The sequence below is a fragment of the Grus americana genome, chromosome 7 (genome assembly GCF_028858705.1).
Source record: "Grus americana isolate bGruAme1 chromosome 7, bGruAme1.mat, whole genome shotgun sequence".
NCBI classification, from domain to species: domain Eukaryota; kingdom Metazoa; phylum Chordata; class Aves; order Gruiformes; family Gruidae; genus Grus; species Grus americana.
In genome coordinates this window covers 15084039-15111974 of record NC_072858.1, presented here as the reverse complement: position 1 = coordinate 15111974, position 27936 = coordinate 15084039, and the positions used below count along the sequence as shown (strand labels likewise).

General features: G+C 39.8%; 1 protein-coding gene across 10 annotated transcripts in view; it reads right to left on the bottom strand.

Annotated features, from left to right (window-relative positions):
• SLF2 (SMC5-SMC6 complex localization factor 2) overlaps positions 1-27936 on the bottom strand; it is a 44957-nt gene that overhangs the window by 3658 nt on the left and 13363 nt on the right. For 5 of the 10 annotated variants that reach the window (XR_008577839.1, XR_008577840.1, XM_054831395.1 and 2 more), the window contains exons 1-19: positions 26304-26553; positions 21822-21865; positions 20649-21361; positions 19583-19640; positions 17765-18915; positions 14879-14961; positions 13825-13941; positions 13391-13558; positions 11472-11574; positions 10273-10348; positions 8376-8517; positions 7829-7937; positions 6494-6670; positions 5823-5920; positions 5016-5103; positions 4391-4513; positions 3496-3573; positions 1742-1828; positions 292-360 (exon numbers count right to left, since the gene is read on the bottom strand). Coding sequence is in view for 6 of the 10 variants with exons in the window: in XM_054831395.1 (XP_054687370.1) it covers positions 292-360; positions 1742-1828; positions 3496-3573; positions 4391-4513; positions 5016-5103; positions 5823-5920; positions 6494-6670; positions 7829-7937; positions 8376-8517; positions 10273-10348; positions 11472-11574; positions 13391-13558; positions 13825-13941; positions 14879-14961; positions 17765-18915; positions 19583-19640; positions 20649-21361; positions 21822-21865; positions 26304-26413 (3594 nt within the window). In the remaining 4 variants the exon portion in view is untranslated. Of the gene's footprint in view, positions 1-291; positions 361-1741; positions 1829-2317; positions 3574-4390; positions 4514-5015; positions 5104-5822; positions 5921-6493; positions 6671-7828; positions 7938-8375; positions 8518-10272; positions 10349-11471; positions 11575-13390; positions 13559-13824; positions 13942-14878; positions 14962-17764; positions 18916-19582; positions 19641-20648; positions 21362-21821; positions 21866-23407; positions 23917-26303; positions 26554-27936 lie in introns of those variants that run through there. The other 5 variants (XM_054831397.1, XM_054831396.1, XM_054831399.1 and 2 more) reach the window with 4 other exon arrangements.

The window sequence follows — 27936 nt, the reverse complement described above, 5'->3', positions numbered from 1 at the left end:
TAACTATAATCAGAGACAGGCCCTGTGACTAGACTCTGTACTTTCAGTGTATTACGCAAGCCATTTATGAAAGCAGCGCTTTTCAGGATAAAGATGAAATCTTGCTTTTATTGAAGCCAGCAAAGTAAGAATTTTAATTAAAATCTATTCTAATACATCTAAGGGTATTCCACAGCCAGGCCATTTATGAAGAAAAATCTCTTTACAAGAACATGCTATTTTCAAATGCTAAAAAATTAGTTAAATGCACCCTGCAATATGAAAAGAGAGAAAAAGATTTCATTACAGTACCTGAGTAGGCCGAGTGGTTTGTATCATATCTTGCCATTTGCCATATATCCTAGCAACTAAATCTTTTACCTGCAAATTCAGATTGATTACTTTAGCCATTTATGTTTAAAAAGCCCCTGCCTCCCACCCCCCAAACCCACAAAACCCCAGATAACCCAACATTTACTGAGAGGGAACAATTTTACAGCTGGCATAAAGTACCACCATCTCAACTCCAACCAGACCGCTGTAATTTGGGACTCTGAATTCAGTGTCACATACTCCACATGAACACATTACAGGCACATGACTCCCCATATTAAGTGTTTGGAATAGGCCCGCAAGCCGCTCGCCTCCAAACATTCACCTCATCCTTGGGGTGAGTTTGGTTTGTTACGCAAGTCTGATGGTACCTGTAAAAGGTACCCGCAACTGTAATTGCAAGAGCCAACGATGCAGCACTGTCTGCTTCTTAAATTAATTCCTTACACACAAAATTGTGGTTTTTCAAAAGCAAATCACGAGGTGTTGAAGCCAAGCCATTCAGAATTGAGATTTGCTTTATCTGCTGTGTTAAAACCCAGCACAGTGGCATCCTCTGGAAGTTATGTACTATTACATAAATGAAGTGGTGGAGAAAAACAGAGCAAGATTTTCCCCTCTCAGTGCAAGGGCAATAGAAACAAAAGTGAAAGCAACTTGAGATACAAAATTCTAAGGCCAGATTCATTAACTTGTTAAAAGGATCTACACTTTACTAATCTAGCTGAATGAAATGAAAAATCTTCTTGAGAGGCAAGGATGCACACAGCTACAAATCTTTGATTTAAAGCTGAAGAAGCCAAGGCTTTTCAAAGTTGAGGTCAGTCACTTTATCACTGATCTGATTTGGCTCACTACGATTGCATGCAAAGCATCAAAGTCACAAAATTAGGACTATCAGTAGTAGCCCTACACCACAAAGCAAATGAAAGGCAATTATCCAAGCTTGATGCGACACCACATACACTGTTGGCCTAAATCCACAACATTTTTAACTAGCTCATTAATTTGAAAATAAAACAGAGACACATGCAAGATAGGCTAGTTTTTCAGTCCTCTCTATCCTGCCCTGCAAGTAGCCTCTGCTCTTAAAGCAGGAGTCAACTATCAGTGACTGCCAGAAAAAGAAACAGAGCAACTCTGTGGGTCTAAAAGTTGAGATGCCAGGCTAAAAGGAAGACAAGCTCACATTTTACAGTTGCTAAGAGTCCTGTTGTTAGCAAAGAGAGTACTTTCCAGTACATTAAAATGGGTATATATTTGTGTACGTGCAAAGACACAATGCAGACAGAGAAACCAGAAGAAAAACCCCAAGCAAACTCATGAGGAACTCTTACAATTTCAGGGCTGGGATGAGGGAACAATACACATCCATAACACTGAAAAAACACTACAAAACAAATAACCCCACACACCTTATGTGTCTTACCTTAGTTCGATAAAACAGCCTTGCATCTTCCCTAATATCACATTTTATGTGCTTATCTAAGGCACCACAAAGCTTCAGTAAATGTTGCTAAAAAAACACAAAAGTGTAAAGCTATTTAAATCCTCCATGTCAAAACTAAAAGCTTTCTTCAAATATTATTTCAATTTAAAAATGATATGCTTCAGTTTGAATTTTTCTCAGAAATATACAGTAAGGAAGGGGGGGGGAAGAAACAAAATCAGATCACAAGATCCTCTATCAGTTGCTGGTATGCACCCAGTAAACCAGGTCTAAGAGCTTTAAAAAATAGTTTCAAAGTATAGCAGACCTATACATCACAAATTTTGAAGTTCCTACTAGGTAATTTGTAAATCCTTTCTATCCCCAAAGTAGCAAGTGCAGTGCCATTCAGATCTTTTATCAGCAAAAAAAAAAAAAGTTCTGAAATTACAATAGCTAAAAATAACCTTTTCAGTAATGATAACTCAGGTAATTTTCTTTTGTAGGAATTGGCTGAGCAGGTAAAACACATCCAAGGTTTATGCACTCATCTTTTATTTCTAAATTTCTGATTACCCTAATAAAGCAGTTTTGCAACTTCATAATCTCTTGATAATGGGTCCCAAAATCATCCGCATTCTGTGAATTTCTTCATAAAATTCCTGTTTTCAATCCCTCACTGAACAGCTCTGCAGAACCAGTGAGACATGCTGAAATTCTACTTATAAACATTTGCTGGTGTCTCAAGACCATGACAGTTTACCCCATCTAACTGGAAGAGGGCCAGAAATGAAATAGTCATTTTGATCTTATACAAAGTCTAGCCTGCACAATATTCAGTCACACCACTCTTGCCACTTGATGGCTAACAGGCCATTAAGAAATAGAGTTATTAAAAAAAAATATAAAGAAGATCAAGTTCTCCACAAATCTTCAGAAAGGCAACTGTAAAAAACAAATCTCAAAAGATACATAACAAAATAATTATTTTCTTTGCCAAATATGATTTTGTTTCAGATTACACTCAGAGAATATCTTTTTGCATTGAGCAGGAAACTGAGACACTTAAGCCCCGAAATGTCACCAAACATTACTCCTTGCCTCTCTCAAACAGTTCATATGACAGATTTCTTAACAGCCAAGAGTGATTCCACGGGGCAGAAGGTGTACGCAAACACCTTGCAGCAAGCAAGTCACAGGAAATGATCACAGAAATCCGAATAGGATTACTGAAAGGCTGAGCAGAAGGCATTACTTAACAGATGTTCACATCACATGGCACAAGGGAACTATCGCTACAGAGAAGAGAGAGAGTCCTAGCTCTCAATTGCTGCATGGCTGCAGTCCAGCACAGAAAACCATGAAGTGTTTGAACATATTTTACTGGATATTTTCAAAGTGTTTTTCTTCTAGACTGACAAATTTCAACCCTACTTCAAAAGTTCACAGGATCACTGGACTACTCAGAATTTCTGTGTCGGGTTCATCTCCAGTTACTGTTTGAGAAAGATTAACAAAATCAGCCTTATGTTTGAAGGTGGCTCCATTTGCAGAAATGCAGAAGAGGTTTCTTTCTCTGCAGTAAGTGCAGAGAAAGCTCACCTGCATTTACTTTGCCCCAGAACAGAAGTTTCCTCCAGTGCTATTATCCACTGGTGATCTTCTATCACGTGATAGTTCTTACTAAAATAGACCAAAAGTGCATGATAAGTAGTCCTTTAAAATCTAAAAATCTAGCCACTCAGGTTACTTACCCTTTGATTAGAATTTACAACGTCGAAGAAACTAGCTTCACTGACTAGATGAAGGAGGGTGTAGATTAAGTAGTATGCCTGGAGAGAAGTCAACAGAGCTTTAGCAGTCAAAGCACAATCATAACTCTTCACATTTCGGTACAGCACTATCTCTGTTTTCTGTAATGATTCCTCCAACAGCCAGATCAATGGACAAGTATGTCTACGCATTTGCCTAAATAACTAATATGAAACAGTACATTCATATATTAGAAACATTTTAAAACAGTATTACACTGTTTTAAGTTACCTAAGTAAAACTTACTGTACAAAACTTTCTGTAGTTTTAATTACTGAAAATTAAATTCAGCAGTTGGCTTTATTTTCCATCATCTACATCTATATCAAAATACTTGCTAAGGATTCCATGACAGACCCAAATAACCAAACCATTATTCAAATTTTGGATGGATGGAAATACTGAATCTTTCTAATACTCGTTTATGAGAAAATATTCATAAATCTGTTTCTGAAGCCTGCAGGTGAAGATCTGTCTCAGCATCAAACAGTTTTCACTGATTACATCAGAAGGGAGGGAGGATGGTCCTCTGAATACAGAGGACAGGACTCAAGACATCCATGTGACACAGCCTTGCAGAAAATCTATTTCCCTATTTGTAAAACAGCCTAATACAGCTTCCTCCATCACATGCTACTTCCTTTCCTTCCTCCATGAGTATAATCAAAATTGAACACAAATAATATTTTAATTATACAGATGAACAGCAACAAAATAGCGTATGTACACTTCCATGTACGAAACTGTCCTCAGTTAACAGAAATCAAAAGAAACATTCTCAAAATTGTAGAAGATGCTTAAAGCGACAAATGCAAAAAAGCACTATCAGCTATATACCTCCTGTTCTAGGGCTGTATGAAGGTGGTCTCCATCGGCATTCTGCTGCCCCAGTCCTTCTCTCATCTTCTTTAGTAGATTAGAAGGTTTCATGACCACCAGAAACTGGTGCAGAAGAGACATCTACAAACATTAACAAATTGGACTGGTTTAATGGCAACAGAAAATTGGAAACCAAGTGCCACTACAATATTATTTGCCCACTAAGAGAAGAATATAAAAGGAATTTTTAATTAAAATGGAAGTTTTTGTGGTTTGGGTAATTTTTGATTATTCACAAACTAAAGTGTTTGTACATTGCCTCAATAAAAGCTCAACCCTATGAAAACAGAGTGACTCTACATGAACACAAAAGGAAGACTGAAAGAAGCATAGACCTCTTTCCAACATTCAAAATGAAATGTTTAGGCATATAAACAATACTGCACTTACAAGCTGCAGAACATGCAGGTTACACACATGTGCAAATATACTACTAATACTAATCTAAACTAAAAATTACTAATTGGTCATTTTGCAAGGTTCTTGAAAATAGGCTTACAGTATTAAAACATAAACCACAAACAATAATACGCATGTTTTCTAAACTTTCAAATTATAGACACACAACACATATATGCAGTACCTGCTTGTCGCTGTCATCAGGTATTTCTATATGCTTTTTATTAAGAAGCTTTGAAATTATCACTAGGCTAAGACGTCTTCTTACTTCCCTGAAAAACAATTTAAAAAAAAAGTCTTTCCCAGAGAATTTCTTAAATCCACACTGTTTTTACAAAGTATATGAGGCTATGCATAGCTTCCCTAGACATAAACTTGCCTACAACTATTAAATTGAATTTTCTGAGTACAGGTGCTATTAAACTAGTAAGGAGGCTAATAAAATATAAGTACCCTTATTACATGGCAGCTTTTCTTCTGCACAAGTAAACACTGCTAAATGCTTGCCTCCAAGCCTGAAACTGAGAACCCAATTCATTCTCCTCACTCAGATACATTATAATTTATTAATTTCAAAGATACAGAACTCATAACAGATTTGATGCTTAAAAGCGGACATGAATCACCCAAAGAAAATTTAATTTTGGTCATTCAGACAAGAATTAGAATAGGTGATGGATGTCAGAATCTGAAGTTGTTGTCTTTCTTCACTACAGGGTAGCAGGAAGTCCACAGCCCAGAAAACTACACAAAATATAAAATAATCCTTTTTCACAGCAGAGATGATTAAGAAGCTATATATACACACACAATAAGAACCGCACATACATCTGTAACATATGAGAAAACCCCAATTTATTTTTTTAAAGCACCATGTAAGACCTATTGCATTTATCAGACTTTGAGCTTATACAAGTAAATCGGCTGTTAATGACAGAAATAAATTAGCTGTTAATGATACTACGTATTTCTGATGTTATGGTGTCATTACCGTCCACGTATTATCCAGCCAGGCACCAGCTGAACCAGCCAGAGGAGATTATGGTGATGACTGGAGAGTTCACTCACTGCCAGGCAGAGTTCAGGCATCTTTAAAACAACAATAACAAAAAATATTGGTACCGAAGAACAGATACGGTGGGGATTTGTTTTATTAGCAAAGGAGTACACATCTACTCCCTGGAAACGTACACAGCATAAATTTTAAAAGGAATTGATCTAGTAAGAGATGATGTGCAGAAAGATAATTCTGCATTGCACCTGCATTTAAGTATGCTAAATACTATTTCACAGTAGGGTAGTTGAGATCAGATTGCTTTTCATGACATTTTATCAACTTAGTGGAATCATTTCATCATTCTTTCAGAGCGCCATTTTAAACATACAGCTATTTTAGTAAATGTAAGATTAAGTTCAATACAACAGTCCTCTTGCAGAAGAGGACAGGTAAGCATAATGTCATGCGACAAAATCCCTCTCAGTATACCCACCCACCTCCTAAATCTCAGAACAAATCCAAAGCTCCCATTTGTTTGTATTACATGTTCAAGCAGTATTTTTCTGATACGTCAAGAAAAAAATGAAGACTTCAAAAGAGAAATTTCTTGAATGTTGAGTTGCAGTTTCATAAATCTAGTACAAGAAGATTATTTATGAAGTTACCTTTGTATCCCAGTCTTTTATACTTATCAGAAGCTTTATGAAAAGGCACTGAAAATCTATCAAAGGAATTTGTTTTAACTGTTTCTCCAAGCTTATTTTAAATAGCAATAGAAGGAGCAGCAATATTTCTTGATCAGTATATCCACCTTGAATTACTGTTGAACAGAAACCTAGAAACTTTAAAAGAAATAAAAAGCATTAAAATCTGAAATTGGTTTAGCTTATTTTAAAGTATGATGAGAACTTAAGTTTTCTACCCTCACATTAATATACACTGCAAATCATAGATTGTCGTTGCAACACTTGTGCACTGACATCTCATCTCCCAGTAACTGCACTCTGTTTTTTTTAATACCTGCTGGAGGCTTATCTTTTGAACAATGGCAATATTCCCCGGACATTACAGGAGTAGGAAGGATCTTTCTCCACTGCACAGATAATCCTCATCTAACTGAAAGACTGACAGACCTTCTAAATACACAATACTGAAAACATAAATCAACAGATTTTTTCCCCCACCCAAGTACTATCACATGGGTTACTTACAATACGGGATGTGTGTGAAAATAAGAACACAAATTAATCAAGAGATGTGTATTCTGTTTCCATTGGAGATGCTCTGAGTGCTTCCTCTTGAACTAAGTGATTTTATAGTTAAAGATCTCTAAAGAAATGATGTTAGGAGGATTCAAATACTTTGACAAGAAACTCTGAAATCAGTTATAAAGTCAGTATTTTCACCATACCACCTTTAATCACAGAGAACTAGTCTGTGAAGCGTGACCAGCACTCATTCAGCCGATGGTCTCACAGGACACAGCACATGGATCTAACAGCTAACTTCCACAGAAGAGCCAGCCACAGCTCCACCTGCCCTCCTTGAGCTCCCACCTCATTCACTGTGCTGCACAGGGACTGATCGCATACCTCCAAGAGCTCACTAACACGCTGGGGCAGTGCAAGACATCGCATCCAACATCAACTGCCCTTCCCATCTCCCCTGGGACACAGAAATGAGTATTTCTTCTACGCAAGGGAGCAAAGACCTTTGATAAAGTGCCACAAGCTGGAAAAGGGAGGCAGCAGAACTGTGCAGTTGTGAGTGAAGCCAATGGAAGTCATGGAGAAAGGAAACTTTACAGTTTGCAACAAGCCTGCAATAATCTCTGCTGAATGTGAAGCTGAAACTCCAGGATAGCATCTAGTCACAAAACGCGCCCAGGACTAGATTGAGACACCAAAGTTTTTGCTAACAAAAACCCCCAAAGCAACAAAACCCCACCACCACACACACCCCAAAAAACCCCCCTCCCACACTAACTGGAGTCTTCTCACCTTAACCACATTAATTAAATTGTTTTCTGGTAGACTGGAGAAGGCTGGACTGGCAGAAGTTAGGTCTCCTCTTGGCTGTTGTTTACTCACTGTTTCTTGCATCTGACTTCTAATGAGAGACACACTAATCTGAGCAATAAATCAACAATTTAAAAGCCCACAAAGGCTTATTTGCATCAAACTGAAGATAAAAAACCAACCCTGCATGTTTCCAAATACCTTCAAATCAAAACAATCTTCAGTTACAGAGCACACATATCTGTCTCAACTTATAACTGATTACTTACAATTCTGCCCAGCTATTTAGGCAACAATTCTTGTAACTTTCATTAGGAAGGTGCAGGACAAAGGACAATGCTCTGGTTTACTGAATCCTTACCTGGCAGGCATTGTGTAAAGTTCTGTATTAAGACCTGAGCTGAGAATTTAAAGAAGGGTATGGCTTGATGGGAGGAGAAATAAAGGAGAATCTTCTGATTCTACATTCTAAGCACAAGGCTTGCTTTCACAGGATCTAAGTAATAAATATCAAAAGGAAAACACTTACAAAATATCACATTCGTTAAAGTTGGGCTGAAGATGCTGCAATGGAAAGAGAGATCTAATCGCAACACCCATATTGACAAAAACAGCTGACACATCAGCTAGTGAAGGAATCCATGGTTTAGACTGTTCATCACTGATGGAAGCTACAAGTAAAAGACATGGAATAGATTAGTTTTAAATTTAGTACTTAGCATTAGTTCCTTTTAAGGGAAACAAATAAGCTCAGCAGCTTGCATGAATTCTACCAGCTCTCATCTCGGAAGAGTTGGTACATTGAACAATACGCTTATTTTCAGAACCACAAGAGGGGGAAAAAATAGTCTAACAGTATTTTATGCTAGAGAAACATCTTGCCTATGTAACAGGTGAATTACTTTAAAGTTCCACCCATTTTCCCTCACAGCTCTCTTCCATCACAAACAGCAGAATAAGCAAGGAGGCAATATTTACTTTTAAGGAATACCTAAGTTACTGTTCTGTGTAGGCACAGGTAAGAGGGTGTTATCACAGTGGGATTGGAAGTGGAGCTACGTAAGATTTGAAAACAGGCAAGGCTTCTAGAACAGAAGTGCTAAAGAGACGGAATTCACTTATTTGATAGAAATAAGAAACAACGCTCATTGTAAAAAGGGCTGATTTGCATGACAACTTGTATCTGAAAGTCTGCAAACTGTACAGAGGACTCTATAGGACACTAAATTAACAAAGTAACATCAAACTAGCTGCAGTGTTTTCCAAACAATGACAGAAGTCACTAGAATTCTGAATGGGGTCAATTTTGTGTCTTAGAGCTAAGACTGTAAGAGAAAAACAAATATAATGGAAGATAACACTCAAGACACTGCAGGTTCAGATCTCAGTGTTCAATTCAGTAAAAAAACCAACAACAAAAAAGATGCATCCTTAGTTAAGCACCGGAACAGAATGTCTCAGAAAGGTTTAAAGGCTCCACAGTTGGCAATTTTAAAGTGGTTAGGCAACTTTCCAGGAGCAACTGTAGCCTATTTGATCCTGCTCCGAGGTCAGATCTGCTGGGATGTCTCCCAGCCTTAATTCTTTGAAGGCTCATTGATCAGCTTGAACTGTTCATTCAGAATCAAGCTTAATGCCAGGAAAGCACAAAATAAAGAAGGCTGTGTTCCTTCTCCTACCAGCTCACAGTCTTATTTCAAACAAGATTCAAAATACAGGGTACAATTTGGACAGACCTGAGCCAGTACTTCAAGAGAACTGAATTACTTTAACTATGTTAACTGGCAGGCTTAAATGAATTAGTGACTTTTGATGGATCTGAATAAAGTGAAGACATGGAGAACATACAAAAGAACTTGTACTGAAGAAGTATTTGAAAGTACAGATGAAGGCAGGCAAAACACGCAAGACACGAGTGGCAACGTGGGCTGAAGCAGATCCTTGAAAGTGTTTTTGTGGAGGTGTATGATTACTTTCCAGATAAATGGCAAAACTGAAAAGAAACTATGTAGTGCTACATACTAGGAACGACTACGTGAAAACCATCTTGTAGTCCTTAAGGTATGAAATTAATGTCTGCATTTTCTAAAGCAAAGATGAAAAGGAGAGTAAACTTTTGAGCAGACTGGGCTCCTCTTCAGGTCAATTGTATTTGTGAAATAACAGAAGTGAGTTTAAAGGCTCTGTACCAGACACACTGCTTTGCAAGTACATGCCAGGACCAGATTCTGTGGTACATCTTGCATAAACTCAGTGAAGACCAACTCTTAGCATTTGTGCGTTCCATAAATAAGAGAACCTAAATTCATGCCAGAATCACAGAACAGAGCCAGTGCTTTTTACTTCCTCCCCAACACCTTCCTATACTTAACAGGAGGGAAATGCCTTCACTCAGGTGCTCAGTTTTCAATCCTTCAGATACTCACCATTTTTTAGTGTTATCTCCATCAATCTGTCTAAAATCTGAGTGGAAACACAATAGTCAGGATGAACAGACATCATCTGTGGAGAGAAAAAGAAGCTACATGTCAAACACCAAGTTGCATAATGTCATCAGTTTTCTTTTAATTAAAAAAATAAACCAACTCTTCGATAAAATAAAAAACAGTAACAGAAAAAAACCCACAATCCAAAGATATACCTAGAACAGAATATTGTGAATATAGATTATTTCAAGCAGTGCAGACATTTGAAGTGAGTCCAGAGGAGGGCCACGAAGATGATCAGAGGGCTGGAGCACCTCTCCTATGAGGACAGTCTCAGAGACTTGGGGTTGTTCAGTCTGCAGAAGACAAGGCTCCAGGGAGACCTTATAACACCTTCCAGCCCCTAAAGGAGCCTACAGGAAAGCTGGAGAGGGACTGTTTACAAGGGCATGGAGTGACAGGACAAGGGGTAATGGCCTTAAGCTGAAGGAGGGTTGATTTAGATTAGATAGAAGGAAGAAATTCTTCACTCTGAGGGTGGTGAGGCACTGGAACAGGTTGCCCAGAGAAGTTGTGGATGCCCCCTCCCTGGAAGTGTTCAAGGCCAGGTTGGATGGGGCTTTGGGCAACCTGGTCTAGTGGAGGGTGTCCCTGCCCATGGCAGGGGGGGGTTGGAACTAGATGGTCTTTGAGGTCCCTTCCAACCCAAACCATTCTATGATTCTATGATACACACATAAATGCTACTTTTGCATACTGCAGCATGTTTGGGGTTTTTTTGTTGCTTAAGGGTGTAAAGAAATAAGATTAACATTTGCTTGTGATTTAGCCCACACTATTATATCCTGAAATCTCTTCTCACCTAACATGTACTGCGCTCTTTTCAAATGCAGTAACATGTATAGAGATGGACAGGGACATGCAGCTTTGCAGTCACTTAGAAAGTGTGGAGAAAAAGCTATCCCTAGTGTTTTACCTCTAGTGACAACTGAAGTATTTCAGACTGGAGAACAAATCAGAACCCAGAAAGAAAGATTTTTTTTTTTTTTTTAATTTAGAAGTTGTTAACGTAATGCAACTGATTCAGAAACTTGTTCTGATTATTCCTGGTACAGCTGGCTTCCAGGAAGACTATTATACCTGCACAGAGTATAACTGCATGAATAGTACCTGTCTGTACATGAATAGTGGAGTCTTACCTGGAAAAGCCACTTTAGAATTGGTATGGGACACAAGACACAACTATAAGCAGAACTTAGAAAACCATTAACAGCTAAAGAAAGCTGCTGTGTTACACCAGAGCTGTAAGACAAAGATGGGGGTGGGGAAACAGGAGAAAAATCCATTAGTGGTTGAATCAGCACCTTCACAAAAGCGTAAGAACTTCCCCACTACCGAGATCATCATCAATAGCAAACAAAGATCTGAACGTCCAGAACAGATGTTATTCTTATGCTCTTACCTATATGAAATACTATACTAATTAAACCTTATTTGTTATTTAGAACAACCATCTCTTTCTCCAGAATGCTCTACTATATAATTTGGAAACATTTGTGTTATTAGAGAATTATAGCTTCAAACAAACATTGACTTACACTATTGTACTATGAATCATTATGCCTGTCTACACAGACAGGCTGCTATGCTCAATGAGATCAGTGAGTAAGATTTTTTTTTTTTTTACTGTCCAGTGACCTTTAACAACACTTCTAGAAGAAAAGAGCTTGAGATTTTTAAAATAATCTTTTAAATAAAGAGCCTGGAGGCAAACTAAAGCAATTAAAATCAAACAGTCCAATCCTATTGTGCAAATTTGTGAGGTGCAAAAAGTAGCTGTTGGAAGAAGAGAAAATATATAATTTTTATTACTGAATTATTCTAGCTTTAGTCTTCTATAGAAAATCAGTATGTCAGAAGCAGCTGAATTAATGATACCCAGTTTCACACATACCCTTCTTTAGTCTCCTTTATTCTCGGTATCTACTAAAACACGTAGCTCTGTTGAGAGATCTGTGTCCTAACTTCTCCATACACCCTCTAGCTGTCTGACTGAGCAAGTGGCTAGGAAGACATCCATATGCCAACTGGATGGCCAGGATTTGCCAGCTGTGCCAACTGGGCAGAATGCATAAGCAATTAAATCATAATTGCCTTCTGCAAGGGATGATTTATTTAATTCTTATTCCTGCAGTCACTGATTTACAAGATACTTTTGAAGTTTATATCGTTGTGATCTTCAAAACATTTATTAATAAAGAAGCCTGAAGCCAAAGGAGTACATCACAAACATCACTTCCTCAAGAGACAAGAGGAAGCCACCCTCCTCCTCTTCACACCCACAGCAGCACATACATATGTATACAAAATCACTTAAGACGAAATGAATTCTCTCAGTTTCACTGATGCAAGTTTGGAATAAAACGTCAACTGAAATAACCAGAATTTTTCAGGATTTGCACTTGTGGTATTAGGCAAGAATATGTCCAACTATTTGTAGCCTGACGGCCTCAAATATAGAATACAAATCCCTACGGGTTACAGAACAGTTGTTTATATACAAACAGACACACTGCTAGCTCAGTGACTGAATCTAGCAGATGTCAGAAATTGTGATTTTCTGCAATCCTCATTAAGTGGAGCCCTAAGTCCCAGGCCCATTCAAGACAAAAACACGTAAAAGTCTTTCAGCAGACATAATGCAACATTAGTAGGTCACAAATCAGTTCACCACAAAGACCCCCTTTTGGGACAGTTGAGCTTTTGTTCATTGTAACATTTCACTTCTGCATTTATCTTCCACAAACTGGTCAGATTATCAATGATAGCCCAACACAGTAGAAATATGGAAGAGGCCAGAACACCTATTTTTTATCTTATGTCTCATTTAAGAATTTTTTTTTCAAGAATTCTAGAGGAGGAAAGAAGGAGGCTTCAAGTAACAATTCACTGTTCTGTAAAGCTAACCTGAAAAGTAGAATTCTGGGGAAAGGGAGTCAGTCTTGCCTACTTAGTAAGACAGAGCTCATTTGCATGCAAAGATACTATTTTTATTTTAAAAACTGCAACACTGAAGAAAATTGTACAAGTAAGCACAGAGTGAAGAGGATATTCTTACCTAAGAAGTAGCTTTTCTATAGGATTTTGAGGAATGAAATGAAAATTCCTCAAGTCAAGGTTATGCTGATTGAAGACTTTCCCAGAGGTTGATAAATCAAATATATCTTCACCAGGGTGGTAGTCAGGTATGGCATGAGCTATTACTGAAAATCTCTTTATAAACGCCCTGTAAAATTTAAAATTGCTTTTATGAATTTAAACATTGAGAGGCTATTTGCTGGTTGAGACAGTTATTTTCAGATGATGAACACATCAGCCTTACATGAAAGTTGAATTGTTAAAATACACTAATGTCCAAGAAAATCCACCCAGCCCTGAAAGACGATAAAAATGGTTCACATTACACAAATTAACAACTGATGGAAAGAGAGATTAGAAAAAAGGCTAGAAAAGTGAAGAACTAGATTTAATGGCTTTTGGAGTTGGAAGGACCTGTGCTCTTCTGAGAGATCTTCATCTCCACTGGCATTCTCCTCATCTTCTCCATCTGAAGAATCAGTTTCCCTTCCTTGTATGTCTTCCTGTAACCGCTTTTCTAGTTCATCTACCCTGAAAGAACAGTAGCAGCAGAACACATCACTGTTTAGTATTTACAACGGAAGACAACAAAATTCAAGCTCTGAATGTGAACCCAGGAGTCAGTAGCCAATTACGCATGGCAAAAGCATGAGACGTTGCCTGTGCAAAAAGCAAACAAACATGTCTTTATTCCAAGATACAAAGTGGATGTAGCCCAAAGTCTAATGAATTTCCAACAGCACGTTCAATCACTAGTTTGTCAGAGACAAATACACTCAAACAGATTTTTTTTGTAATTGCACAAAACTTTCAATCTTCTGCATAGATATATTTTTTTTTAAAACTTCCTACTTGTATTTTATTTATGAAATAGTATTAGTTATAGGAGTATTCATTAATCCATAGTCAGTCAACCCACAGGGTCAGCTTCTTTAATAAAAACAGTTAATCACGCATATATACCCACCACCACCAGCCATTAGTACATATACCACATTACACTTTCTACCCAAAAGATCTCTTGCAAGAACACTCATTAGTTCTGTTCACTGAACTGTGCAACTACTCAGATACCAATAATCTACACAACTTTGGAAACCAAAACTGAGCTACAAATGCCTTTGAAGAAACTAGTACAGTTAGCCTACATAAATACTTCTATTTCATGCCTGGCTAGCAGCTGCTAGCTGGCTCAGTGACCTACAATGAAGGCATCAGTAAATTTAGTCTGGCTCTTGAGGGGTAGACAGATGTATCGCAAATCACTCATCATTGCTTGGAAGAAGCCTGTCATTCAGCTTTCACAGTTAAGCTGCACTTGTAGGTCCCGTCAGATGCATCTTGGTGGCATCAGCAGGCAAAGCTTAGCTTACTGCTACCCAAACTCCATCAGTTTTGGGGAGACAGAGTAAGTCTAAGCTTCTATAAATCCATCCCAAATTTTTCAAAGCATCTTTAAGAAACAAACCTTTTAGATTCTTCTTTCTCCTTCAAGAGATGTTCTAAGCTGTTCACATATGACACCTGGCTAACAACAGGAGGCTTAGAAAGCTGTAAATGAAATAGTAAGAAATTTTAAAAAATACCACAAGCTATCAATTCATTATTAGACAATAAACATAATCAAAATAGAAACCTCTTCCAATTTGAATGATATTTTACCTAAAAACTCAAAGGAGACTAAAAAAAGACGATTAACAGTTTAGGTTTCTCACTCCCTTGACATTTTTATATAAAGGTCAAATCTCTTTCAGTGATTAATTTAGAAATAACTGTGCTTCACAATGGATTTGAACAGCAAAGCAAGTCTCTGCTGCTCTCCCTGACCTCCATCTAACTTTCACAAAGAGCATTAGTATCAGAAGCTTTTTACCTCACAGCTTTATTATTATCATCCACTGAGACCCTGGGAATCCCCATTCTCATGCATGAGACAAGAAACTCCAAAAATGATTCAGTACCTCTTTGTTACTTTCAGGAGTCCCTAGACGGCAAAGCACCAGTGTTTGCTAAATTACCTTCAAAATCATTAAACAAAGCTTCCAATCGAAATCCTAATACAAATACAAATTAAGAAGCTAATAAATAGAATTAAAAACCAAAACAACGCACAAATAAAGTCTTAACTGCTAGCAAAATTAGTTTGTTTTTCAGTTGCCAGTGTTTTATTCAGCTGGTAGCAGACAACACAGATTTGAAGTCTTTTGTGGCCATGGTTCAGTTCTTAGGACAAACAGTGCCCTTCTGAGACCACCACCTTAAATTGCAAGCCTCTTACTAGTGACAAAGCTTGTTCTATGAGCGCCTTCATTTTAGGAGAACACAATTCACTAAGAGCGTACCCTTTCATTGGGGATTTTCTGTTACCCAAAGGTAACAGAAGTTAGTTTAAGAAGTTAGCGTTCATCTGCTAATAAAAAAGCCAGTTAATACAGCATTATTTTTTGGTACTCAGAGATACCTTTTGAATGTAACAAGCAGCATGTCTTTGTGTGGGAAATCTTGTGGGAAAGCTAAAGATCTCTTGCCTTATATCTGATAACTATGCCTAAAACAACTTTTGAACTGAGGAAGCAAGACTTTATTCCAATGTGCATATATACCCCTTCTTACCAGACAAGAGAAGAATGCTAGTATATGCAAAAACCACGGTCATGGAAATTTTGGGACAGTTCTTAACTGTTTTGTCTTACATTAATTATGCAGAAACAAGGTAGGTCAAGTGTTGTGGTCACATACATGTTCCACAAGCATTTGATCTAGGCTGCATCTTTATATCAATCTTAACCAGTAATTACGTAGACATGTTTGGTTAAGATTGTGGAATACGTATGGAACCACAGAAGTCTGATCTATAACATGCTTGCATAATGAATCGTAAGGACAGATAAAATAGTTATGGCTGTTCAACAGCTGCCTACAGAGATAGAATCTGTCAACAAATTGTTTCAGACATTTAAAAACAGGAGGGGAGGAGTAGGAGAGTATTTATACAGGTATTCTGCTGTTTGTTTTCTACTGTAGAAAACAGCGGTGGGGCGGCCCCAGCCAGCAGCTAAGCACCACACAGCTTGTTCATTTCCCTGCCCAGTGGTGCAGGGAAGTGAATAAGAGCAGCAAAAGTGAGGAAAACTCCCGGGTCGAGATAAAGACAGTTTAAGAAGTGAAGGTTGAGAAGAAAAAGAAAAAGTGATGCAAAGGCAATCACTCAGCACCTCCCACAAGCAGAAGGATGCCCAGCTAGACTCCTGAGTCATGGCTACATGCCAGACCAACCGCCCCTGCTTGTTTTTTATTGCTTAGCATGACAGTATGTGGCCTGAAATATATCCCCTTGGTCATCTGGGGTCAGCTGTCCAGGCTGTCTTGCCTCCCAGCTTCTCGTCCACTCCAGCCTACTCGCTGCAGGGGCAGAGCAGGAAGAAGAGAAAGCCTTGATGCTGTGCACGTACTGCTCGCAATAGCCAGAAGACTGGTCTCTTATCAACACTGTGTCAGAAACACACAGCACCATACAGCTGTTATGAAGAAAATTAACTCCATCCCAGCTAGCCTCAATACAAAATATTTTTATTTCAATGCAGTCATTTCCAACCTTTACCAGCTTTGTCAGGAATGCCACACTAAGTCCTACTGCAGGAATCTCCTAATTAAACCATTATTTTACAATAAAACTTCAAAATCACTACATATTTGACAAGCTGTTATTGAACAAGTAGGCTAACTTTTAAAAACACACATCAATTTTTCACTATAATATCTTGTAAACCGGGATTGAAACACTTCTTCATCCATTCCTCATGAGAAAGGGATCCCTTTTTGAAATCCTTTCTAAAATACTTCCAATTTCCATTAAATTCAACCTCAAAGGAAACATCACACTTACAGATCAAGAACTCGTATTTCTGATCATCACAGACTGTGACAAAGATATATGACTGGAGTCTAGCACAGATCTCTCAACATCTAGATCAATTTCCTCTAGTTAACTTCAACTTATAAAAATCTTACTTGATCAGGAAAATTAAAACATTAGACCCCACACATCTTCTAAATGTAACCTCCTGCCTTTCTTTAAGGGGAAAAATCAAAAAGAGAACTCCTAAAACCACCAAAAGGCATGCAGCTAATGCAATCTGCCTGCACAAACCATTTTTCAGCCATTCCAAGGACAAGCACAGTAACAGTTTCTCTGACTACATTGCACTATACAGCATAGGACCCTTAAGCTGAGTGACTAGTTTTGCAGGTTAATAACTCTTGAGTTTTCATGCATTACGAATAAAGGAAAAAATAATATAAAAAACCACAACATAAAAAGCTGATGCAACACTTTTTTTTTATAGCCACTTACACGAAGCTTCAGTAATGGAGTCATGGTGTCCTGAGAAAAACTGTCAAGACAAGATTCCTCCAGGGTTCCTGCCTGTGGCTTGGGACTTGAGGAGAGAATTTCTTGCAGTGGCATGAATACTTCATCATCATTGTCATCATCATCTAGATTGCATTCCAAACTCTCGTCTTCACTATCAAAGCTGCTTTTTGGTTTTCCATTCAACTTGGACTTGTCTGTACAGGTTCTTTCAACTTCTAACTCTCCAGAGAGTTGTGAAGATGTATGGCCACTGTCCATGCACCCTTCTTTAAAAGACAACAAACAGGGAACACTTTCACCACTGTCTTCTGAGAGTGCAAGTTTCCCAGAACCTTCCATTGAACAAGAATCAGGAGCATTTTCTGAAGTCTTCTCTTTTATTTTTGAAAAACTGTTGCTGGATTGAATACTGTAAACTTTGTGTGCACATCTTTCTGGTCTTTTCCCATCTTGCTCTTTCTTAGCATCCAATACCTGAGATAAGTCAGCCTTCTGGAGAAGAGACTTCACACCTTTTGTTTGTGTTAAGTGGTGGAAAGAAGGCAACACAGTACTTTTTTCCTGAGAAAAAGGACGTGACTTTTCCAAGAAAATGCAGGAGTTAGCCACCTGCAATTGATTCTCTTTGGTATCCACAACAGAAACATGGTTATTTTTACCAGGACTGTGTACAGAACACGAAGATGACAAACCTACAGAGGAGCTATTATTTTTCTCATTTTCATCACTTGAGTTGAGGTATTCCTCTGCAAGAGTAGAATCATGTCCAGGTAGAGCAGCAGCCTCCATTAGTTGCAGAACATCACCACAAGTAGACTTTAAAAGGATATTTTTTACAAAGTCAGACCTCCTATTTTTGCATTTTGCAGATGATCTACTAAAAGCAGCGTCATTCAAACTTGATACTTCAGATTGATTTGAACTGTCTGCATCCATACTCACAGCAGCGCGCTTTCTTTTCCTAGGAAAGTCTGTTTGTTTGGATCGCCCAGAAGACATCTTAGATCTAAGGTAGCATGAAGGGACAGACTGGCTCTTCCTCATACCAGCGGCCATCTCGGATGATGTTCTCAGTGCATTTGGAGAAGATGCCTCATGTTTTGAAACCGGCTTTGGTTGAGATGCATTATCTATGAAGTGTTTAAGAAAAAAGTAAACCACTGCTGTCATGTTTAAAAAAAATAATCAAAACAGCTTACCTTTAAAACTAACTTCTGTTTTTAAGTCAACTATGACTGAAATTTTTATCAGAAACTACAGTACTTCCATTCTGCTTGAACACAGCGGATCGCAATTAAGATTTAGCTAATACTGTACTGTTATGTTATTATTGTAACTAACTTGGAAATGAAATTAAATCCTTTTATTTTAAAGCAGCTCAGTAGCCACCATAGAAGACTCTTCCTATACACTAGAATCAATCAGTCTTTGGAAACAGACAACAGGCCAGTTGAAGTATGGGACTGGAAGAAAGTTTCTGTAATTACTATTATTAGTAATTACTATAATTATTATTATAAATAATAAACAGTGTTAAAAGTATTTTGGAAATACTGCAATATGCCCATTCTTCCCACATGCTGAAGCAACAGGATCTCCAAATTTCAGTTTAACAGAAGAATCAAAAGACTAAATTGCCATATATTAGAAATAACCTTGACCATACAGCATTCATTTTTTGAGAGAGGAAAAAACCCCACATAACTTCGAGAAAAAAAACTCCACCACATTAAAAAGAGACACTAAGTGATGAACTTGATCGCTTAATTAATTCCATATTATCAGCACTGCTTCTACCTGAGGCAGTCTCCCTTGAACCGGAATGTGGTATTTTTCTTAAAGGACATCCATTTCCCTAAAAATAAAGATGGAGAAGATAAAAAAAGTTAATCACATACTTTTTAAAACTAGGATGTTGACATCTTGAACCAAGTGTTGAATCCAGCACAGGCTTAGTTCTACACACCCTCAGAAATACCATAATATACTTCATTTCAACATAAACTTAAAACAGCTGCAAAGATCTCAACAAAAGGACTCTCCGCAACCCAAATTTTATATCTTTTCTTCAGATTGGCCTCCGGTTCTAAATTTCTCCACTTTTAGGGCCATTAGCCACTTGTGTCCCTGGGCTATATGGCAACATAGCCCAGCTGGCTTTCCTCAAACAAGTCATTAGGAACTTCAATAACAAAATAACAGAAAGCTCAGACAAGCACATACAGAGGGCGGGGTGCTAGGGAGAAAAGGAACACAAGCTAAACAATCTTTTTTGTTCCATTCATAGCACACTAAGGAGGCACACATAATGACCTCCCTTGCAAGCAACCAGCAACCTTTTAAAGGCTTTTCTTGGCTGTTAAAATGTGAACATAATTCAACCTGTAATGACATACTACATACTTAACAGGATCACTTCGACCTCTGTGTAAACACTGTGCCTTAGGTGCATAAATCTGAACTGCTATTAACTGCAACTTCTAACTAGCAGAAATTGGTCAGGCTGTTCCCTACACTACACTGTAAGAAAACACGAGGTTATATGACATTTAAGATAAAGATATTTTCTCTACAAAATACAACTTAAAGTTACAATTTCCATTGCATTTTCATGCTTGCATCTAACCCAGAATATCTCCCCTGCTTTTAGACCAGGATTTCTCATTTATTGTAAAATAGTTAAGAATCCGCTTACCCAAGCATGACCTAAAATTTACAAAGGAATAGCAGAAGAGCAGAAACTTTTGTTACATCTGAAAAAGGCAGCACCAAGAATCTCACCCTACATTGAAAAAGGAAAAAAAACCCAAAACCAAAAAACACATGCACTGATTTCCACCTTTAACAACTCTTCTAAACACACCTGACGTGATACACTTGTTCCTGAGAATGGCTTTACAGGATGTGGCTTAGATTGTTTCATTCTGTGTTTCTTCTGCTTCCTTTCTCTGCAGAGAGCTTCCAGTGACAACCTGAATTCAGAGTCAGTTGGAGTGTAGGGCAATTTCATGGGAAGACCTGGCTTTTGGCACAGAGATGCGTTATTCGCAGTGCCATTATTTCTATCACAGGCTTTTAGAGTATCAGCTTCTGATGATGAAATCCGTTTGTCAGAGTCTGAACTGGCGTCTTCTAGATCCATACAGTCAGTTTCCTGTTCCCAACTATTTCCACAAGACAATGGTGCTCTTGTTACACCCAGACACTTCTCATTTCTTCCCTGTTCTGACTTGACAGTTTTATCCTCTTTGGCCAAGAAACAGCTGCGAGACCCTGCAGTAACAAGGAGTTTTGAAATCACAACTTTTGGGTACAATGAACCCAGTGCTTTGCATGCTCTGCCATTCTCTAAAAAGTTTACACTATCCTTTTTCTCCTTAATTCCTCTCCGAAAGGCATCTATCACAGGACTTGTGTTTGGTGTTTGGTCTGGCATCTTTTTTCTTCTGACCTTCTTTGGAGAAGATATTTTCTTTTCAAAAGGTTCAGCACGTAAAACTGACAGTCCATTTCCTGCATCTTTTACATTTCCTCTGTCTGGTGAGCCCAACACAGTTCTGTCTTTATGGCCAAGGTCTAAGAGGGAAAAGACAAGACAAATTATTCACAATCTCAATTTAGAAAAAAAAATTATCTTATTGGACTGTATGACTTGATATTTTATCTCTCTTACATGCAACCTAAAACTCATTTACTTAATCATTTAGTTTTGCTAGTGCCATGCGATTTATTTCATATAAAAGAACTGCATGATCTATGTCACAGCTTCAGTTGTTATAAACAATCTAGCTTAAGCATAAAACAATAACTTAAAATAATAATTACATCACTATTTAAAGAAATTAATTTTAATAGGAAATTAATGGTTTCAGTTACATTTCTAGAAAAAAATTAGATGCGCTCATTTTGACATATTTGGTAAGCTATAGTCCTTATATTGCTGCTCCAATTTGGAATGAAATTGGACTATACTTCTGCACACTTACATAATTAAAACTCATATAAATACCTTCCATTTAAAAACCCATATATTTACCTTGGTTTAAAACTGGTTTGAAGAACTCCGTAATGGTCTGGTTTCTGAAGAGAAAACATAACTTTATATTTTTAAAATGACAATGTCTAAATGCCCATACAGTGAACAGCAATAAAATTAAAATACTGTAATTTATTTCTACAGATTTTTTTTTAATGCCAGCAGCTCTTATTTCTGATAGATCAGAGAAAGCATCATCATACTCATTGTCTTCTAGCCTTCATTCTGCTTGGCTAATGAAGCTAACCCATCAGTTTCCTCACTCAAACTGTTTCCTTTACCATCCTAGTAAGTCTTAACCACCCTTCCAGCTTACACTGTTTTCTTAAATGGTACTGACCTCACCTGTATCCAGTATTCCGGATGAGACCTCACCAGTACCTCATGTGATGGTGTGAACAACCTCCCCATTTCCACTGTCAACACTTTCAGCTGGTAACTCCTATTGTAATTTTTTTTTAAGGTGTTATAGTGGTAAGCAGCTGGCCTTCTCAATACCATCAGTGACCAAACCTTCTTCAATGCATTATGAATTGCAATCAAGTCTAACGACAAAATTCTATCTGCAAGTTGTAAAGTTCAGCTAATCTTGTAACTTTCTTCTTGCTGTTTCCAAAACCCTTTGTGTGCCACTGTGTGTTGCTTTGTTTCACACATCTGGTGCCAGGCTGGGATGCAAATTCCTATCTGCACTATTACCAGAGTTCTCAGCAGGAACTTTTACCAGCACTGCCCCTTAACAAAACACACACGGTGGCAGTCTGCTTCCCAGCACACGTTACGGGCATCTTCTGGCTTCCAACAGAAACAGCAGTCTACAACCATATCATTTTTACATGTATGCAACAGGATAATTAATAGCTTTAAATAAGAGGCATTTTCTCTGGCAAGAATAAGTGGGATGTGAGAACACCATGGCATTTCTCTCTGAGAGAATATCACTTCTAAAAATGGGCACAGTAACATACAAATATGAACATTAAAATACATCAAGAACTATGAACTTGCTATCTTCATCCTCTCCCATGCAACAAGGAAGTTTACTAACAACTTCAAGGCTATGCTTGTGCCTATTTTGAAAGTGTTTCTTCAAATTCCAACAAGATATTGACGTAAGAAAGCAAGAATAATACCAATTTGTTAAGGTTTTCTTCCATATTTTGTAATATTTCTGTGCCTTTCAAAACAAAGCTATAGCCTTACTGTCTGTGTAACAGTGATTACAAAGGCAAAACTTATTTATTCCAGATTCTAAGCTAATATATTCAAGCGGTCATATATGACTGTGCTTTCACAGACTCAACAACCATTTCTGAAGTTCAGGCCAGAAGAACCCACTGCTCATTTGTTCAAACTAAACTTGGATTTAATATTGAACGTTTCTGTAAGCTTGTTACTTTCACTTTTGCATTTTCTAATATGGCTTCTGCCTTTTTAGCACCAATACAAACACAAAGAGCTGTTTATAATACATTGATATTTCTTTAATCAGGCTACTGGCAAGCAATGATGTTTGAGAATATTGTAATTCAATGAAAAGCCACCTGTAATCAGAATATGTCAGTGCATAAAACTTTTTGGCTTACCAAAGAGAGCTGAAAAACTCCTTGTCAAAGACTACTTGTCTCCAACCTGTCGCAGCCAAAATACACCCATTCGTCCCACATGCTGAAGCAACAGGGTCTCCAAATTTCAGTTCAACAGAAGAATCAAAAGGCTAAATTGCAGGTTTATTCGCTGCTGTTGCTGATTGATTTGTCTTTCTGCCCTAGACTACCTCCCGCTCTGACACTGTGACCTCACCTTCTCACAGCAAGGCTCTCCCCGCCTTGCATTCCTCAGGGCACTCCCAGTGCTTGCTCGTGGCTACTCTCACAAAACCATCCCATGCCCACAGTTTCCTACACTACCTACCTTTCCAAAACTCTTCTGTTTTCCTAAGCAACTGCTCTTCTTCCTTCCAGGTTAAAGCCCCATCTGCAATACCAAACTACTGTCTGCTGTCCAAACCTCATCTTCACTTACCTCTCAGATTTCTCTCCACACTTAAATCTTGAAGACAAACCAAACCCATCTGCTATCTTCTTCCTTCTTCCCACAGCCACTGATTTTGAACTGCTTATTTCCCTCCCACAACCACTGATTTCAAACTGCTTATTTCCCTCCCACAGCCATTACCTCATAGCTGTATCCTTTTGCTGTCTTTTATTCTAAGTGCGATAGCTTTGTAACAAAACTCATGTTTGTGCCATACTTATACAAAGCCTTATATAACATAACTGAGAGACTGGAGGCACCACCACTTAAAAAAAAAAAAAAAAAAAGGCTTTTTTTTCTAGGATAAAAGTTTAACTTGACTGGAGAGTGATTTGTCTTAGACTATTTGTTTTAAAGTGCTTATCCACTGACATTTTCTACTTTGCATTCTACTGCTTTTTCAAAGTGTAAGGGATAGGAACTGTCCAACTAACACAGAATAATAATTTCTCCAGTGCTGTATTGTATCTCAGACAACTATAAGCTTCAGAAAAGCAAAGGGTGGGGAAAAAAAAAAAGAAAGCATGCGATACAGTACAAGGAGGAACATGAGAACATTCTGGGCTTTCCAACCTGCTTTTCATATATATGCAAGTACAAAAAGAACACCTGATTTTCTATGTGAACAGGACCATAACTGTTCAAAGACTATTCACAGGAGGACTTCCACTATTGTTTTAAGAAGACATCAAATACTCAGCCCTAAAAGAATGAAGAACTGATGAAGCAATGATAATTATCGGGTTTCACTCTTTTACCTCACATAGAAGTCACTGTTGCTTAACCTATCTTTGTCAACAGCTACATAGCTCTGGTTAACACTTTTCAGCAAAATACATCAATTCAGCAAAACATATTTATCCCCATTAAAAATTACTCCATCACTTTTTGTGATATCTCACCTTAACTGAGACACCAGGAATACCCCTAAAAAACCAAGATAAGAAAAGGCAAAATCCATAAATACATGATCTCACTTGACAAAGAAAAAAAAGCTACACAGCCAGGAGATGCACCTAACAGACCTTTCAGGTTTTTCAAAATTAAAAGCACAACCTGCACGAAAGAGGGAGAGACGAAATTCTTTCACTTGTTTAAAAAGACAAACCCCTGAGTATTCCTTAAAAGTAACTAGTGTTTACAGCTGTATCAGTGGTTATCTCCGGTTGGATAAAAACTGTATTTTTAAAAATCAGTGCTGTAAACACCTGCAATAGCTCAGAGAAAGCAAAGCGACTACAAAATGTTATGACATCTTTGATGAAATGGAACATCTTGAAAAGCACTGTAGAAATAACAAAACCAACCAAAAAAACAGAAAAGTCACGTGTAAAACCTCACAACTATCTTTTAGATGACCGCAGCAAAACCAAAGCACAAAGTAGTTTCGCTTTCTTGAGCAAGAAGCGACGCAGAAGAGGAACTGAACTTTTACCTTCTCCCTTTCCTTCAAATGTCAGGGCTATGAAAAAAGAGGATCAGCAGAAATGAACAAAATAAGGTTCTGGTAACGGCATAAAAAAATTATGACTTGTCTCATACTGCAAGAAACAAAACTTATTTAACTCGCCAGCCTCTGAAAAACCTCATCAGGTCTTTAGCAGACTTTGGATTTCTAGTTGGTAAACAGGTTCATCACGTCTAAAAACTGTCACTGATGGCCACCGCCTTCACCGGAGACCTCGTCCTCCAGCACCATTAGCAGTACGGTTCACAGCTGGAACAGGCTTGGGAGCTGAATCAATGGCAGCTACAGGTCTCCCTGCAGAGCCCAAGTGCTGAAGCTACCTAGCTCTACAGGTAGCCTTGCTAACAAACACCGGGACGCGAGATGGGAGGACGGATGGGTACACCTGGGAGGACTCGCATATTTTGAATGATGTACTGAAGACACTAGTCAGTACTTAGCCAGACATTTTCTTCAGTTTCTTTGCATGCTGTCAGGTCGCCTGGCTAACAGACCCCTTTCACCTTAGCCAACGAACTACCAGCACTGCACGGAAACAAGGGCCAGCGGCTCAGGGATGGAACTCCCAGTGGTGCCAGCATAGATGAGGGGGGCTTCGGCCACCCCTCGCGGCTGGCACACCGCCGTGCTCCCTGACAGTCCCACACCCCCATTCGCCAAGCCTGGCCGGGACTGAAGGGCCGGAGCTGGGAACAGCACCGCGAAGCTCCCGCGGCCGCCCGCTACACGGCCTCGACCGCCAGCCATGGCGCCGGCCCCTCCACTCGCGCTCGAGCCCGGCGCGATGCACGCCGGGAGCCGCCCGCCGGGGGCGCCCCCTGTCGGAAGCGCGGTGCACACTGGGAGCACCCCTCCGCCCCGCGAGGCGCGGTGTATGCCGGGAACCCAGGCGCCCCGCTAGGCGGGCACAGCGCCTGGCGGCGGCCACAACCACTTCCCACGCCGCTCCCCGCCCCTCAGCCGCTCCCCGCCGGTACCTGAAGTCTTGGGCCGTCTCTCTGGCCGCGGCCGCCGGTGTAAAATGGCGTCGGGACCTGGTGACGGACGGACCCGGCGACGGCACGCCCACCCCGAGCGGCCGGGTCATGGCGAGGGTTGCCCGGCTGATCCCGCGCGGCGGAGGGGAATGGGGAGACAGGCCGCTCCGGGCACCATAGCAAGAGCCGCCGACCCTCGCGACCCTCGCCTCCGGGGGCTGCAGGCGGGAGGCGGTGGGGATGGTGTGGGTTTTTTTTTTTACTCGGTCGCTGATTGGCTCAGCGGCTGGAGGAGTAGCACCTCCCATTAGTTCTTTGGTGCCAGGGGCGGGACTGGCAGACAGAGCGTGGTTGTGATTGGCTACGAAGAGAGCGGGAGGTGGGAGCGTCGTCCGCGACCGAAGGAGGAAGGGCTGTTTGGCGCCTTGGTCTCGTGCCACTCACCCCTTGCAGTTCCCATTCTCTGATTGGTCCGCATGGGGAGGGGGCGGGCCCGAGCCCCGGCGCGAGGCGCCGCCCGGCTCCGTCCGTACCCTCCCGACGGGCGCCTCTCGGCTGCCCCGCCGCGGCCCCGGGCCTCCCTCACCGGCGTCCCTGCCGGAGCCTGCGGCTGCAAGTCTCCTCTCGGGGAGAGCGCCCTCGGCTTGGGGTACGCTTAGGGCGATTCCTCTACAAGCAGAAGTGCCCCGAGAGGAAAGCGGGCAGGGACAGCCCGTGAGCCGCAGGCTGTGAGGAAATCCAGACTACACATCCATCTCCGTAGGCGCTTGACAAGGGTAAAAAGTTGGGAAGAGAGTAACTTCTCTGAAATCGTCCACATCTCCACCAAAACAGCGTGCAGTCCCGTACCTTCCCAAGCACAGCCTGCTGCGCAAGCCCCACTCTACGCTTTGCTTTACGTGCCCCCCCAAACACACCCCCTGTGCGATTGCGCTACATCCTGCGCTACCGCCTTTCAAACATTTTGGCCCAGAGTCAAAAACCCAGACTACACGACCTAAAGAACCAGATTTGCAACCTTGGAGAAGCCCAGTACTGCAACCTGTAATGTTCTGCATGAATTTACATAATTAGTGTCTATAAAAATGAGCAGTATCAAAATGTCTCCCCACTAGTTGCTCTAACAGTTAAGAGCAGGCGCTGCACAGACACGAGCTAGTCCCTGCCCTCGGTCTGCAGAAATAAGAGATAACCCGACAGCGCCCTGACGGTTATCTGGGACAGTTCATGCTGAAATCTGTTTTGTTGGGGTTTTGGTTTGAGGTTTTGTGTAGCACTTGGCCTAAGAGTGGAGATGACCAAGGCCACTCTTTTCCTAATGTTTTTCCTGGATCCAGAAGCACCAGGAGGCAATTCACTCAAATGGAAGAGTGACCCGTCTGATGTCACCCTGCCCGAGGTAGGCTGGCCTAGGGACAGTCTGCAAAGCAGAAGCAACAGCCACACACAACTGAAAGCACAAGTCAAAATAGGAAACTGGTTTTGGAGTCTGCTGCTCCAACACACACCCCCATCCTGCCCCATCCCTCACGGTCTGTTTTTCAAAAGCTTTCATCCATGTAATTGATGATATCTTAAACTCAGCCTCAAAAGAGCTGCCATCACATCGCATACCTTGCTCGTTCCTTGCTTT